We start from the raw sequence: 17,549 nt of genomic DNA on the forward strand, positions 1-17,549 counted from the left end.
GTATAATAATAGTGGACTCATATTGGACAAAGTGGGGAGCCCAGAGACTGATGTGTAAAATCTCCTTACGCTTTACTCCCAGCAGTGTAATACTAATTCTCAAAGTTGTTGAAATTAGAAACAATTTATTGTAACAGTTACAATTTAATCAGAAAATCATATTTGTAGCTAAAAATCAGCAATCTTTTACACTCATAAGTATTTATCTCCGTTTCCTGTGAATGCCAGCTGTTTTCATCTATTCCTGCACAGGTAACCAATTCCTGGACATAAATCTGTACACTCCTGATTCTTACGACTCATCATTCTGGACACTCTATAGGAGGGCACTGTGTCCAGTGTAATGTCACTTATTATAAACCACCAATCAAAATCCACATCCTGGCTGCTCCAACTTCATTTTCCTGGAATTTGTGAAATTCATCCTCTCGGAGACTTGACTGGTTCCCCTGAGACGTACAGTAGTAATATCATGACTGCTTTCCCCGAAACTTAGTAATATTTTGATTGGTTTCAGCTCCATGGACTTCACACTGCGGAACATTTTCCTTTTTCCCACAATTCCCTAGCTCTGTGTTAAATCATAGGGTTTCCACCAGTCAGCAAACTGCAGCACTTTTTTCCTCTGATCCTCGAAGCCCTCCTTCTGGGGCCGTCTCCACAGTCGGGGCTCAGCGTCAATCATACCACCTACCACCTCCTACAAACCAAAATCCAATTTGAAATGAAAGAAATCAAATGTGAAAAAGGAGTCCATTTTGCAAAACGCTTTATGACGTAGCACCAAAAATGTTTTGCAATCTGAACTTTTTGCAAATAAAAATACTTGGCAAATCCATTAAAATGATGAACATGATAAAATGTACAGTAAATACAATATTTAAAAAATTTAGAGGTTAGACGGAATCACTTTTGACCAATTAGAATACTGCTTTTAGCCATTAAACCTTTTAAGCACAAGTAATGAGATTATGGACCTTGGATACGGTAGAAACTAAAACAATGTCTTCTTCTGCTGATGTGACATCAGGCTATGCTCTACAAACCTTCCCAAAATACTTGGGGAATTGTCTCTCATCCTCAATCACGTGAGCGAATCCTCCCTGCATTCCAAAGTCAACAGCAAAGTATGGAAACCCTTTGGGGATCTGAAGACATGCAAAATCAAACTGAATCATAAAAGAATATTTCAAACTGAACTTTTTATGCATGTGAATTAAAGCCAATTATAAGCAATTTTATGCAAATATGATGATTGAAATGTATAATATCCATTAAATTTTCCCTTGTACGTATTCTGAGCATGCTCATGAAAGTATTGATTGTACATATGTATGTGACATGCACTGTGTAGGTTTGACTATAGTGTCGCATTATGATGTTATGTATTGCTTGAAAACAAACTATGTCAACAAAATGACTTTGGTGCAAGGGCATATGCTACATAAATTGAGACAATATTAGTAGAATTGTTTTTACAATATCGCTATTGCTGCGCAATTGTCACCAATTCATCGCATAAAGAAGGATTCAAATATTTCAAGCGTAATAATCGACAAAATGCACAGAGCAGTATCATTTTCTTAACATAACAATCAAACAAGCTCATGGACAGGATTTGCTCAGAAATAACATTGATATGTATTTAATTCCATCTAACCTTATGAAATCACAGAAAAATTTCGAAGGCATGCCCTTGCACTTGATGTATTTAGCCTAGCGCTGTTTAGATTTTTGCAGTCTATATGACGTCATCGTATGACGTGATGTAGTGTACTTAAAGCATTCAGCATCTGTGCTTACCCTATTTCATGTCGTAAGAGTTGAGTATGAATTTATTGATTTTAGAATAAAAAGACAGTGGTTCTGTATTTCTTAGATTCTCATTTGCATAGAAAGGACCTTAACTTACATGTGTATTAAACAATCCATTCTCACAAAGAATTGTGCATTTGTATTGCTGTACATTGTAATGGGATATCCATAATTTTTTAATATTACATATTTTACTTACAGATCTTCGAACATCTTTTTTGCTGAGGTCGACCAACTTTTTATTGTCTGACCATTCCGACTCAGATTCCTGTATCGCTTTCTGTAAATGGATTTAGAAAAAAATATCCCAGATGTTATAAACATTTTAGGCGATTTAATTGAACACAATGTACAAAGTTTTTGAAAACTGATGCATTTATAAACATAATTAAAAGTGAATCAATATTAAACATAATGACCTTGAAGTATATTGGAGCAAGGTCACCCGTCTCTTTCTCAACGGGAATGCACTCTATGTACATGTGAGGATGATATCGTAGCCCCATACTGGTCTCCATAAACACCACATCCTGCTCCATGGACTCAAACATTTGTGTCAGTGCTTTCCTGAACACCTGAAGATGTAAAATAAATTTCTTGGTGGAAAAAAATTTAAACACCTATCACCTCTCATAGACATTCTCAACATATACATAGATTGCAGCATTTTACTGGAAGCGTTCCAATTCCATGTAGCTGTCGTTATTACCTATCTGGATTTCATGTTCATATTTACCAGGATTTCATGCCAGAGAAGACTATATTTACCTGGATTTCATTCCAGAGAGGACTATATTTACCTGGATTTCATACCAGAGAAGACTATATTTACTTGGATTTCATTCCAGACATGGATTTATTTATTTGGACTTCATTCCAGACATGCAATTATTTATTTAATTTCAATCCAGACATAGATATTTACCTGGATTTCATTCCAGACATCCTCGTCTACCACCGTTCCTGACACAGTGTGATGTATAGGAACTATCAGGCAATGGCCCTCACACAGGGACTTACTGTTGGGAAGACACAGGTAAACCTGGGAAATAAAATCAATAGACACAGGTAAACCTGGGAAATAAAATCAATAAAGAAACAGGTAAACCTGGGAAATAAAATCAATAGACACAGGTAAACCTGGGAAATAAAATCAATAAAGAAACAGGTAAACCTGGGAAATAAAATCAATATCTAAGTGGAATTCCATTTCACAAAAAACTTTGTCAAGCACTGATCTTTGAATAACATGTAAATAATACATGCAACAACATGTATCTCAGGACAGATTTAAAGTTAGGTTGCTCAGATTTTGTACAATGTCTAATAAATTCAATAAAAATTAAACTGAAAAATTAAATTGAGTCTTGCACATTTCTGAACAGATCCAAAAACACCTATTTTATATATATAAGCTCTAAATAGAAAGTCATCTTTGTTTCTAGTTATTTTTTAAGAACGCCACATTTTAGATTCATACCTTATTTCCAATACAGACTATGAGATGTTTGGGAGTTTTGTCAAAACACATCTGGCAGTCAGAAATGTTCTTGTGCTCTGAAAAATAATTAAAATGATACAAAGGCACTGTAGCATAGTGTGAAACATGGAATACGGAATCATAATTATTACACATATTACATTGTTTTGATGTTTTTCGCCACATTCAACAATTTTTCAGTTATATAGTGGCACCCAGTTTTTGTTGGCGGATGAGAGAACCCAGATACAATGTACCTGGGAAGAGACCACCGACCTTCCGAAAGTAAACTGTGAAACTTTCTCACTTACCAGCGCGAGCGGGATTCGAACCTGCGCCGATAGAGGTGAGAGGCCGTGTGATTTTGAGCCCTTACACATATTACATAGAGTTAAACATGAAATACGGAATCATAAAAGTTATCACAATCATCACACGAAATGTAAAAAGTGTTCATGAACATATGATAATTCACAATAAGTAGAACATTTCTAGAAATAATTAATTTGCTTAAATTAGTTACATAATAATATACAGAAATACATATGTACATGTAATATGGTGCTTTTTCCATTTTTAAAATTCATTCAAAATTAATTTTTAAAAAAAACTGAAACCAAAATTACTCATACATGTACAAATGGAACAGAGGAACCATCTTCAGATGTAAAGAATGTTGATAAAGTCAAATATTTACATTTCCCATTCTTTTGTCTTCAATATCTTACCAATTCTAATGATAGCCATTTCCTCATGAATGTGATACAGCTGTGAACGTGTGTATGAATGTTGGGAAATAGGCACCATTTGTACAATTTACCTCTAATGGCCAGAGCTCGCTCTCTTTCTTCCAGTTTGGCACCGGATTCTTTCATATTTGCTCTGCTCACAAACATGTCATCCAAGTCATACTCCTCATCTGTCTTCTCCAAACTCTGCAAAAACAAAACTTTCATCTCCAAATTCTGCAAAAACAAAACTTTCATCTCCAAATTCTGCAAAAACAAAACTTTCATCTCCAAACTCTGCAAAAACAAAACTTTCATCTCACCCTCTTATAAAGTGCTTGCTGTTTTTTTAACTGACAGAATAAATTTTTACATACTTTGCCTGCCAGTCTAGAAAACATTGAATTCTGATCTTCTGCTGTTCCCATCTTCTCTCTTTCAACCTAAAAAAATTTTTTTATAGCAAATGGGAAGAAAATCAAGTCATGAAATTACAATTTGATGATAACAAAGCTATATGCTTTTACTCATTTGAAACAAACTTTCATTTAATTTCCTCAGTATGTACTCGAAGTACTGGAACAACTAAACCTCTCTCTGTAACATACCATCTGTTTGATATCAAATCTATCGTCATCTGCAAAATATCTCTCTCTCTCCCCTGATTTTCCATGTGTGAGGACCTACAAAAACAGTCAGATTTGTATTTCCTTCTTACATGTACATGATAGAATACACCAGAGTACTTCTATAATTCCTTTATTGATAGACATGAAGAATTCCTGAAAATGTCCGACCTTTTCCTTCTTCCTCCTCCGTTTTCCTTTCTGGGGTTCGTGCTCTCTTTCCGCCACTGGTCTCGATATCCCCGAGGCACCAGTCCTGGCCAGCACTACCACTTGTCCTCCACCCTCAACTTCCTCTCCACTGGGGGGTACGGCATCTTTGTATTTTTCTTTGTTCTCTCGAGCTTTCTCCAGCTGCTCTTTCAATTTGGCTGCAAGTGCCTGTTTATTGAAATAAGTACCTTCTGCTTTTAATCAGCGTTCAATATCAAATCATTTTTATTACTCATCAGGGCTCGAAATTAACATATGCCCATCAGTCTGTGACTGGTTAAAAGTATGGCGGACTGACTGACATTTGTTTTAGTCAGTCCGATGGGACTGGTTAATTTTCTAAAGTATCATTTTGGAAAATATATTCATGAAATTTTATACACACATTTGGCATGCTTCGATCTGTAGATAATCAGACGAATCTGATTCGTAAATATAAATCCCACATTTAAGTGTTACAATATTGTCTGAGGCTTATTGAGTTTAATTTCATTTTAATAACATTAACGAAATATGTTTAATTATTTCTGGAAAACTCTGTTGGACTGGTAAAATTTTCTGCGGACTGGTTGAAATTATACCCAATCAGTCCGACTGGACTGGTGACATAAAAAGTTAGCTTCAAGCCCTGCTCATATTAGACTGCTAATCCACATTTGCAATGAAGAAAAGATGAAAACATATTTTATTTCATGCATAAAATAAATATTTGTTCTATCACACAATACCAGGACAAATCCAATCTAAATGTGAAACTTACAGCGTTCCCCATGATTTCTGCTCGGACAATTTTGGCCCCTAACTGATTCATTTCCTTCTCGGAGAGCAGGACCACTTCCTCCTCACTATCCTCTTTCGTTTCTCTTTTACTCTGCCCTGGTTGGTCAGATTTCTCAGAACCACTTTCCTCTCCAGAACTTGATTCTACATATACATTGGGAAAAACTCACTTGGGAATTTATTCTACAGTTTATATATCATTACAAGCACATATACCTAAACCTCTGACACAATTCATTTCAGATATTTCAAAAGCAATTCGGCTCATTTCAATTAATCTTGTAAAACCCTTTCACCTGATGAAGATGAAGAACTGGGTGGCCTCTTCCTTGTTAATTCTTTTGGTGACCTGATACTGCTATTTTCCACCTCTTTGAGGTCCTTTTGTTTATGGAAATCCTTTTTCTTCCATGCTGGTGAAGATTTCATACTTCCTTTATGTTCAGGTTTATAAGTATTGTCTTCTGGTTTCATAAAACGCATTGCTAGTCTGTTGGATGAACCCTCCTTCTCATCACCTTCACAATCTCTCAATGGAGATCTGTCACCTCTATCCCGCTTTGACTTTGAACTTCGATCCCTTGAATGTGACCTTGACCCTTTTCTCTCTCTTGAATGTGACCTTGACCTTTTCCTCTCTCTTGATTTCCTCCTTTCTCTTGACCTTGATCTTTCCTCTCTTGACCTTGACCGTCTTCTGTCTCTTGATCTCCCTTCTCTTGACCTTGACCTTCTGTCCCTAGATCTTGACCTCTCATTTGACCTTGACCTTTCCCTCCTCCATCCTTTTGACTTGTAATTGTTATCACTAGTTGCAGAGTGTTTGTATTTCTGATAAGCAGTGTCATTGTTGTCAGATGGCTTCATGAATCCCCCCCTTCTGCCGCCATCACTTTCTCCAGGCTTCATGAATCCCGCCCTTCTGCTGCCGTCACTTTCTCCAGGTTTCATGAACCTCTGCCTTCTACTGTCCCCATCCCTCTGGTGTCCACCCTGCTGTTTGCCCTTCATGACCTCCTGATACGCTTTCTCTGCTGATTTCAACATTGAGTCCAGTTTTTCCAGAGACTGCAATATACAAACAAGAGGCCCATGGGCCACATCACTCACCTGAGTCACCTTGGCCCATATCTGAAGACTTTCCATATATATTTGAATGTAAAACCTTAGTCCCTATTATGGCCCAAACTACCATTTGCAAACTTGAATCTACACTATGTCAGAAAGCTTTCATGTAAATGTCAACTTCTTTGGCCCAATGGTTCTTGAGAAGAAGATTTTTAAAGCTTTTTCCTATATTTGTATGTAAAACTTTGACACTCCCCCCCCCCCCCACTTGTGGCCCCAACTTTGATCCCCTATCCAACCCCCGGAGCCCATGATTTGAACAAACTTGAATCTGCAATATGTCAGGAAGCTTTCATGTAAATCTCAGCTTTTCTGGCTTAGTGGTTCTTGAGAAGAAGATTTTTAAAGTTTTTCCCTATATATTTGTGTGCAAAACTTTGATCCCCCCCTTGGGGCCCCATCCTATCCCCGGGGGCCATGATTTGAACAAACTTGAATCTGCACTATGTCAGAAAGTTTTCATGTAAAAATCAGCTTTTCTGGCTCAGTGTTTCTTGAGAAGACGATTTTTAAAAAATTTTCCTATATATTTGTATGTAAAACTTTGATCCCCTATTGTGGCCCCATCCAACCCCAGGGGCCCATGATTTGAACAAACTTGAATCTGCATTATGTCAGGAAGATTTCATGTAAATCTCAGCTTTTCTGGCTTAGTGGTTCTTGAGAAGAAGATTTTTAAAGTTTTTCCCTATATATTTGTATGTAAAACTTTGATCCCCCTTGTGGCCCCATCCTACCACCAGGGGCCATGATTTGAACAAACGTGAATCTGCAATATGTCAGGAAGCTTTCAGGTAAATTTCAGCTCTTCTGGCCCAGTGGTTCTTGAGAAGAAGATTTTTAAATGACCCCACCCTATTTTTGCATTTTTGTGACTATCTCCCCTTTGAAAGGGACATGGCCCTTCATTTGAACAAACTTGAAAGCCCTTCACCCAAGGATGCTTTTGGCCATGTTTGGTTGAAATTGGCCCAGTGGTTCTGGAGAAGAAGTCGAAAATGTGAAAAGTTTAATGGACAGACAGACGACGGACAAAAAGTGATCAGATAAGCTCACTTGAGCTTTCAGCTCAGATGAGCTAAAAATTATAAAGACAAGCTTTTTTTTTTACGTAAAAATGTGATTTTAAATATTGTATGTGTACTTACTTTTAAAACTTAATCAAAATTTACTAGTGGAGGTAATCATGAATTAGCGATTTCAGTTTTGTGCTAATTTACATTCTTAAATTCTTTACTATAGGTGTCACAATTTACTTTAATACTTTCCAGACAAAACTTTTGTTGCATGAAAACACATCATCCAATGCTTTTACTACAGTGTACAACCACAATGTATATATGTTATGTAGTAAAAAATACCTACTGCCTGTGGTTAAAAATACCCACTCCATGTGGTTCAGAATACCTACTCCATGTGGCTATGAATACCTACTCCATGTGGCTAAGAATACCTACTACAAGTGGTTAAGAATACTAACTCCATGTGGCTAAGAATACCTACTCCATGTGGCTATGAATACCTACTCCATGTGGCTAAGAATACCTACTCCATGCAATTCAGAATACCTACTCCATGTGGCTATGAATACCTACTCCATGTGGCTAAGAATACCAACTACAAGTGGTTAAGAATACTTACTCCATGTGGCTAAGAATACTAACTCCATGCGATTCAGAATACCTACTCCATGAGGCTATGAATACCTACTCCATGTGGCTAAGAATACCTACTACAAGTGGTTAAGAATACCTACTCCATGTGGCTAAGAATACCTACTCCATGCAATTCAGAATACCTACTCCATGTGGCTATGAATACCTACTCCATGTGGCTAAGAATACCTACTACAAGTGGCTAAGAATACCTACTCCATGTGGCTAAGAATACCTACTTCACGTGATTCAGAATACCTACTCCATGTGGTTCAGAGTACCTACTCCAAGTGGCTATGAATACCTACTCCAAGTGGCTAAAAATACCAACTCCAAGTGGCTAAGAATGCCTACTCCAAGTGGCTAATAATACCCACTCCATGTGGCTAAGAATACCTACTCCAAGTGGCTAAGAATACCTACTACAAGTGGCTAATATTACTCACTCCATGTGACTAAGAATACCTACTCCAAGTGGCTAAGAATACCTACTCCATGTGGCTAAGAATACCCACTCCATGTGGCTAAGAATACCTACTCCAAGTGGCTAAGAATACCTACTCCATGTGGCTAAGAATACCTACTCCATGTGGCTAAGAATACCTACTCCAAGAGGCTAAGAATACCTACTCCATGTGGTTAAGAATACCTACTCCATGTGGCTAAGAATACCTACTTCATATGGTTAAGAATACCTACTCCATATTTTTCAGTTGCTACATCCTCCAGAGTTCTGTTTTCTTCCTTGGCCTGCTCCACACACCTATTGTAGGCTTTTTTCATCCAGGAGTAGCCCCCATCCCCCACAGGTAATGGAGCACAAGCTTTTTTTGGAGCCACTTTCTCTTCTGGTAAACCAGTCCCTCCATCTTTCCAGTAAGGATTCAGTTCCCTCTCATGTTGCCCCATCTAAGAAATAAAATCATTACGATATCATGCAATGGGTAAATGTTACTCAATAGCTATCACAGTGCTGATCTCTCAGCAACTATTCACAAGATGATGCCACAACACATAATGGGTCATGACCTCAGACTGCCATAAATCTGCAATCTTTGGGCTTGGACAGTCATTCTCATGATCTGTGCCTACCTTGTCGATACTCATCCTTTTCTCCTCCTCTGGATTTTCCGCTTTCTTTGCGTCTCTGATCTCTTTCCTTGTTATGGTGGGAAGCAAATCCAGCGGAGCCTCCATCCAACTGTCTCGCTGAAATAGAGTTATCATTCAAGCTCATAAGTGATATTTCTAACATTTTTTTCTTTCTAAAATCGTATTTTCATCTCTATATAAAGAGCTCGAATGATTTCCGAAAGAGGTTTAAATTCTACAGTGTAGTAATATTACCAAAATGCGCATGTCGGTCTGGTTAGCTCAGTAGTTGGACTACCTATCTATTAGCAAAGGTACCGGGCCTGGATTTCTTGAAATAAACTTAAGTCGAAACTGGGCTTGGATCTCTCAAAATAAACTAAAGTCGAAACTGGGACTTACGTCTGAGATTTTACTCAAATTTTGACTGCTCAAATAAAAGAAAACTCAACCTTAAGTTTGAGATTTTTTCGAGAAATCCAAGCCATGTTCAATCCCCAATTGATGCTTGTTCTTCCCTTCTTTGCTACAATAACTTTATAATGCCCATATACACAACCTTTTATAACACAGAAGAGTTTACTTCACATTTTTGCTTGCCACATCAAGGAACTATCAAAATATGCAAACTCCAAAACAAACCTGGAAATGTTCCCCAAGTTTGGGGGGGGGGGGATTTTTTTTTTGTTTTCTTTGTTTTTTTGGTGAAAACAAATAGGATGGAAGTGAAATGTACCCGAATGTCACGAAAAACTATATATCATTGAGAAATGTTGGCACATGTCCTTGATATTTACACACAAACAGATACATACATGTGTGTGTGTGTGTGTATATATATGTATATATATATATATATCTATATATATATATATATATGGCAAACTTAGGCACACTTGTCTAAATCATCAATGAATAACAAGCTTATAAATCAATCATGTGTGTCTATTTCAGACCTGTAATTGGGGCCCCTTGATGACAGGCCTCTGATCCACTCCTTCAGATCTCTGATCCACACCTTTGTTGACTGCAGATGCTGCTTTTTCCACCCACATTGCTTCCTCATCTGATTCATCCTGGAAAAAAATCATAAACGAAATATTTCATATAATAAGGGGATATTCTGTACATGTATATCTAAATGTATTTGATACTTAAGGGGGTATTTTGTGTATTTAGGGGCATTCTATACTTAAGGGGGCATTTCATAAATTATGAGGTATTTATACTTTAGGGGTATTTGATACTTCAGGGGGGTATTTTATATATTTATCACAATAAAGTTTTCCACCTTTATTATTACCTTTATCATTTGTAAACAGATGTGACTTCACATTTAAGTTCAAAGTAGTCCCTGGGAATTTTACAGTGTGGGCTTTTAAACTCAATAATAAAAGTGAGGGTACTCTCTATAATAACAAATATCAAATTATGTAAGGAGCTAGATCAAAAGATCCATGTTAGATAAAAATCTAAATTCAAAATAGTTGGGGGGTGGGGGGGGGGGGGTAAAAACTCCGAACTTTAGTGGAAAAAGAAAAGACAAGTGACTATTAAAGACCACATGAAAATATTACATTTTAATGAACATTTAATAGTTTTAATGTACACTTTCATTTGTGAATAATATGTTGTACGGTGTGACCGTTGAGATGAGTGAAGCCCATTTAAAACATCTTGCAACGACTTATAGACATTTTATCCGCCTCTTTATTTAACGCGGGAAATATCATGCGGTGGATGTAAACATTTACATCGTGACGTCATATTAGCAGCAATTATCTTCTTCTTTCAAACCAAGCAAACACAAAACGTTTGAAGCTATGAGAAATCTTGTCTGGAATTTTAAAACATTTATGGTACTTTCTAAACAATCTAATTAATTTAATTACGGGATTGTCAATGAAGTATACCGCAGTGACGGCGACATTTTTCCAGAAGCATTATGGGTGATACTCATCTTTTTTCAACTGATAAAGAGCAAATCACGTGACTCATATGTGTAATCATTGGAGCGAGCTCATCGAGTCGCTTCGCGAGCTTCGCTCGCTATTAAACCAGTAGAAAAGGTATACTTTGTTATTTATACTCGTATGTTTTTACTTGTTAATCGATTAGTTAGGTTTTTGTCAGACATTGAACTTTTTATCTCGTCCCTAATGATTGGCTAAAACAGACCTCCATGATACAATAATACTGTGTATCATTACATTCATGCATCTTGCAGATGAAGCCCATGTTGAAAACATAGTTATACATTAAAATCAGAAACAGGAATCATTCACCTCACTGGATGACGAGGAATCATTCACCTCACTAGATGATGAGAAAGCACTCACCTCATTAGATGACGAGGAATCACTCACCTCACTAGATGAAGAGAAAGCACTCACCTCACTAGATGACGAGGAATCACTCACCTCACTAGATGAAGAGAAGCACTCACCTCACTAGATGACAAGGAATCACTCACCTAACTAGATGACGAGGAATCACTCACCTCACTAGATGACGAGGAATCACTCACCTCACTAGATGACGAGGAATCATTCACCTCACTAGATGACGAGGAATCACTCACCTCATTAGATGACGAGGAATCACTCACCTCACTAGATGATGAGGAGTCCTCCTTTTTATACTTTTTCTTCTTCTTTTTACTTTTCTTCTTTTTCTTTTCTTTCTTGTGTTTTTTCGACTTTTCATAATGCTACAATCAGGGGGGAAAAATTATTAAAAGGTCTTGCACTTTTTTAATCATCAAAAAATTATATGTCTGCTTTTGGTGGATGCTGGTAGTAATTTATACAACACAATTTCATCACATGGTGATTTTGCTTTAAAAACTCTCGACTGATACTATCTGAAATGAATTGAAATGTCTGAAGTCAATATCAAATCTGTTTGTAAAGTTCTGTATATAAACTTGACTTTTGTGTACTTGGAGACATCTCATAATTTCACAAAATGTTAACATTTCCATCTCATTAGGTGTGTTTGAGATACATGTAGTTCATTAAATCATTAACCTCTTTATCTTGTTCAATTCGTTTCTCCAGCGACGGCAGCATCCACGTGTCCTCCCCACGAGCCTTGGCCTGCTCTCTCTTCCATTCTTCCTTTTCGTAGATTTTTTTTGCCTAGAGAATCAATTTTCATTACAATAATTTTCATTACAATTTTTAAAACACTATCAGCAGAGAAGAAATTCGCGTCTCGTGTGATCTGATGATCCGCGCCTGTCAACGAGACGTGATCCAACTCTTCGGATCAAGTTACTGTAGTAATGATAAATTTATTATATACCCCCTTCTGCATTTTAAATCCACATTTCTAAGATAATAAATGTAATCCAAACTATCAAAAACACAGACATACTATGAAATTATGTTTTGTGTACGCAGTTTCGTTTGTGACGCGTTCAATATTTTCCACAAATAACGTTGCGTTGATGCATTGTGACGTCATTGTGACGGCATCAGTTTCAGAGGATACTGATACGGAATCAGAAAACCACAGTGTGGTGATCCGGAAAACCGGATCACACGCTGTCAAATCCACAGTATCAATGAACGATACATTCATGGGTATATAATAAATTCTCATATCATTGACAAGCGTGAGAACTGTAAGAGGAATCCTCATTAAATACTGTAAATTGTATCATGATGTTTCATTACTTGATGCAGTGGTTTTGTAAAGAGAAAATTTCAAACAAGTACCCCTACAGGTGATAGTGTAATGTTGAATACGTGCGACAAACACTCAACATGATGTGAATTATCTATACAAAATTGACGACAAAATCAACAAATTTCATATCAATGTTGCTGAGGGAAGGAGGCTGAAATCTATCGCCCATCGTGTTAAGTGTTCAATTTTGTTCTGATTCATATAATAATATTAATTTGCAGAAGTATCGGACATTCTAGCACTTTTTCTTCTTTTTACATGAAATAGAGATGTGTTCCATGGGTGTTTTTCTCGGTTCTGCGGGATATATTTACTCTCGCTAAAGAGAGATAATCGCGTTTTCACGAGAATATCAGATTATCTCGCTGTAGAGGAAGAGTTCCCAACCCGTTTTAAAATTCTTACATGTAGATCTATGTAGATGTAAGATTTATAAGAATTTTCCGATAGTTCAGTTGTGCAATTCGGTTAATCATATAGAGCATATTTGAATGCTGGAGTGTATCCCAAATGCTAGAAATATAGTTCTAAACGTTTTTATTAATTTTATTTTCAACACCATTTCGAATTTCCTCTACATGTTTAGCTACAAATATAAGAATCTCCCGAATCTTTCACACATACAAGTTACCTGATTCAAAACATTTTCTCTAGCAATTTTTGTTTCTTCTCGTCTTTTATTTATATCTCTCGAGCTCTGAAAAGCAATCCCGGAGCTCATGTTTTCATGAATGGGTTGTTTACCTAAAAAATGTTAACTCGCTCCTAGAAGTATTCGAATGAAAAGACGTGTTCCTCCTGCGTAGTAAAGGGCCGCCCCACTTTAACTGTAGCTTGTGACCCCTTTTTACCATCCCTATTGATTTATCTATTATAATTTTTGATACGTATTAAACACTGATGTATCTCCAGTAAGTGTACAGTCTTTTCCCCTGGGATATTGCAAGATAAGGGTAGAAAACTAAATTTTAAATGGTCACTCTTAGCTTGAAAACTACAGAATTACTACCTAAGGTTAATACTGGTTAATGAGGCAAAAAGAAAACACATGGTTTTTACAGATTTCTATTGTATTTATTTCTATGAATTTCATCACCGGTACAAAATTGTCCAGTCTTGCTTTCTGGATATAATTGTCTTAAATATTACAAAAACGGCTTATAATAGAAAAGAGAGATCTGGACAACCTTGTGTTCGATATAAACAAAGGCTTTAAAATTCGGTCAGTCGATGAATATCAATAGAAATTTAACAAAAACGGACAAACCCGATTCCAAAAGTTTTTAATATTAACGAACTTTTCAGTAAAATAAAATGCCAAACCTTCAGGTTCTTCTTATTCCTGTGAATTGAAGGACCGCTGAGTACTATACGACATTGTCTCACTTTGGTTAAAAAGCATGTGCACGAGGTATTAATGAAGTTAAGGTATTCATGAACACCTTAGGGCCATTGTAAACTTTGATGTTTTGCTAAATCGTCGGGGGCTATATGTCACAGCTAAAGTGGAGAGGTCCTTTGAAATCGCAAACCTTTTTCTCATATCAACAACACCAAACCGTATGAGTTTTCAACACTCCACACGACCATTCCTCACAATGAATTAAAGACTAGACTTTTTGACATCATAGACAGTTGCTTCTTCAACATAAACGAAAATATTTATATCTATTGATCAGTCATCCAAAAAATTACTTTGTTAAACTCCACTCTGATTCAACGCACCAGTACTCTGAATTTGAAATAAATATATGCCAGAGTTCCTCATTGACAATATCTTCGTAGTCTTTGTTGATCAGGTCTTCCAACAGTCTGTTGGAATTCCAATGGGAACGAATTGATTGTGCTTTTTTTTTTAGCTGACCTGTTTTTATATTCTTGTGAAGCAGACCTTATTCAAAAGCTTCTACATAACAGTCTAAACCCTTCAATGGTGACGTCTCCATACGAGTGAAAAATTCTGGAGAGAGACTTTAAGCAAGATACAATCAATCAATCTACATTAGAAGAAAAAATCTCTGGCTGTGGCCTTAAAACTCGACATTTAACTATATCGACGACATTTTATCTATTAACAATAATCATTTTAATTCATATGTCGATTCGATCTATCCCTGTGAACTCGAAATAAAAGACACCACAAGGTCCTCCGCACCTGCTTCGTATACTTAGATATTTTTTGGAAAACAAATATTAACGGCAAACTAACAACTCAACTTTATGACAAACGAAATGATATGAGCTTCTCCATCGTCAACTTCCCATATTTATGTAGCAACATTCCATTCACCTGCATATGGTGTTTATATTTCTCAACTGATTTAATACACAAGAGCTTGTTCTGCGTATGATCAGTTTGTAAATTCAGGCAGGTTACCGACAAACAAGTTGATCTTACAGGGAGGGATTTCAACAGTCTCGTTTAAAGTCAGCATTTCTCAAATTCTAAGGTCGTTACAATGATCTAGTTTGTCAATGCAACCTATCATTGGGTTAAATGCTGTCTGACGTGTTTCATACTGATTGTTAGGCCGTTCTTGGCACACCGATGACTAAAGATTACTCCGTTCACATGATCAAGGTATAGGGCTCATGGAAGGTGTGACGGGTCGACAGGGGATGTTTAACCCTTCTATTCACCTGGCCCCATCTCTGGTATATCCAGGGGTCCGTGTTTGTCCAACTTTCTATTTTGTATTCCTTATAGGCGTTATGAGATTGATCACTGTTCGTTATTATCACCTTTCATCACAAACCATATGGTCTTGGGGAGATCGAGCATACAGGCGGGACTCAAAATTTGGTACATATACCTAGTCACTAGGTTCTGGAGTTTATTTGATGATTGTCCAACGACATTTTTTTTTATTAATCTATCCACGAGACCAAGTCTTGTCAACCATGCAACTGATGCGATACACGAGAGCATGTTCTGCGTATAATCAATTCTTAAACCGGGGTTGCAAGGGTTTCAATACTCTAACTTAAAGTCAGCATTTTGCAATTCTATTGTCATTGTAATTATCTTATTTGCAAATAGAGCATGCCATTAGGTCGAATATGTTGTCTGACGCGTTTACATATACTGATTTTGACGATACTGGATTATTGTGTTTTCCATGATCAGATATAGGGTTTACAGTGGGTGTGACCAGTCAACAGAGAATGCTTACTCCTCCAAGGTATCTTTGGTGTTTCTATGGGCCCTTGTTTGTCCTACTCTTTATGAAACGCTTCAATCCGACTTACCATTGAGAGCACTTGTGTCTATTGCATATATAGAGGATATCTATATTGTGTGTTTTGATATTTTATTTATCCAACAAGTTGATATGGTGTATTCATTCTCGAGGTTTGCACCATATCAACGAGTTGGATAAATCAAAATACACAATTATAGATGTTCTACTTATCTCATACGTCTTCTTTTCCTTAATTTTGAGATGATCCCCAGTATAGTAGAAACAGCTGATTGAATTTGTTTTGAATCCGTGGCTAAGGCGTCGTACTTATTGATCTTCCTTACGCGGGAAAAAAATAGTGCGCTTATAATCCATTCATATACAGTACAAAAGGGCATTTTTACAAATTGAAAATTGTTTTAGAAGGGATTATAGTTTATAATTGATAATGGATTTGCCATTCCAACAAAATAACAACTATTGACCGAGTATTCATTTTTTGACGTAGGCTTGACCTTCTAATAAAAGTTTGATGTCGCCGTCTGTTTGAATGTGTAACAACGATCAATAAAAATAATATTTGAATGCAGCGTTGTTAGAATGTTTAACAGTTTACAATGAAAAGTAGAAGTGTTTTGTGTACTTGGATTTTATTCACGTCATATGTGCACATCAATGTGGTGGAATTATTGCTCGCAAAATTGCATTTGGAGCTCGGTATAAATGATTTGATGATCTCCAATTCAAAGGAAGATGTCTCTGATTATCTACAACGCTTTATACACGAAGTTAATGTGTGCATCAATTCTTTTTAAAATAGCAACCATTCAATGAAAGAGATCATTAATTCAATTTTGTGGATATGTTGAATTAACGATATCTCTAATTATATAGTTGCTCTCTCTCTCAAAGAAATATTGCTCACATCATTTGAATTAATTGTACCATTAATTCATTGAAGAGAGCAACCAAATTCAATTATTGCGCGCATTAAATGAATTGAAGCGCACATTAATTAAATCATTGCTCTCATCGATATTGAATCGTACAATGTAGCGCACATTGTTGATATTGTAACGGGCCTAGGTCGCAATTTCACTTTTGTACAATTTTCCACAATATCATCAATTCATTTGAATAATTCAGAATTGAAGATA

At 36.5% G+C, this 17,549-nt stretch overlaps 1 protein-coding gene across 1 annotated transcript; it reads right to left on the bottom strand.

The window, feature by feature from the left end:
- Positions 1 to 124: 124 nt before the first annotated feature.
- LOC125650977 (CWF19-like protein 2) lies at positions 125 to 14,030 on the bottom strand. The gene is made up of 18 exons (XM_048879569.2): positions 13,842 to 14,030; positions 12,547 to 12,657; positions 12,126 to 12,227; positions 10,474 to 10,593; positions 9,518 to 9,634; positions 9,125 to 9,334; positions 5,939 to 6,710; positions 5,623 to 5,786; positions 4,821 to 5,030; positions 4,632 to 4,706; positions 4,401 to 4,466; positions 4,116 to 4,230; positions 3,296 to 3,372; positions 2,741 to 2,857; positions 2,235 to 2,390; positions 2,015 to 2,095; positions 1,047 to 1,148; positions 125 to 700 (listed from the first exon to the last, which is right to left on the bottom strand). Exons 1-18 carry the CDS (start codon positions 13,929 to 13,931, stop codon positions 566 to 568), a joined length of 2,820 nt encoding a protein of 939 aa, XP_048735526.2. The 5' UTR covers positions 13,932 to 14,030; the 3' UTR covers positions 125 to 565.
- Positions 14,031 to 17,549: the final 3,519 nt, after the last annotated feature.

The sequence above is a fragment of the Ostrea edulis genome, chromosome 5 (assembly GCF_947568905.1).
Source record: "Ostrea edulis chromosome 5, xbOstEdul1.1, whole genome shotgun sequence".
In the NCBI taxonomy this organism is placed as follows: domain Eukaryota; kingdom Metazoa; phylum Mollusca; class Bivalvia; order Ostreida; family Ostreidae; genus Ostrea; species Ostrea edulis.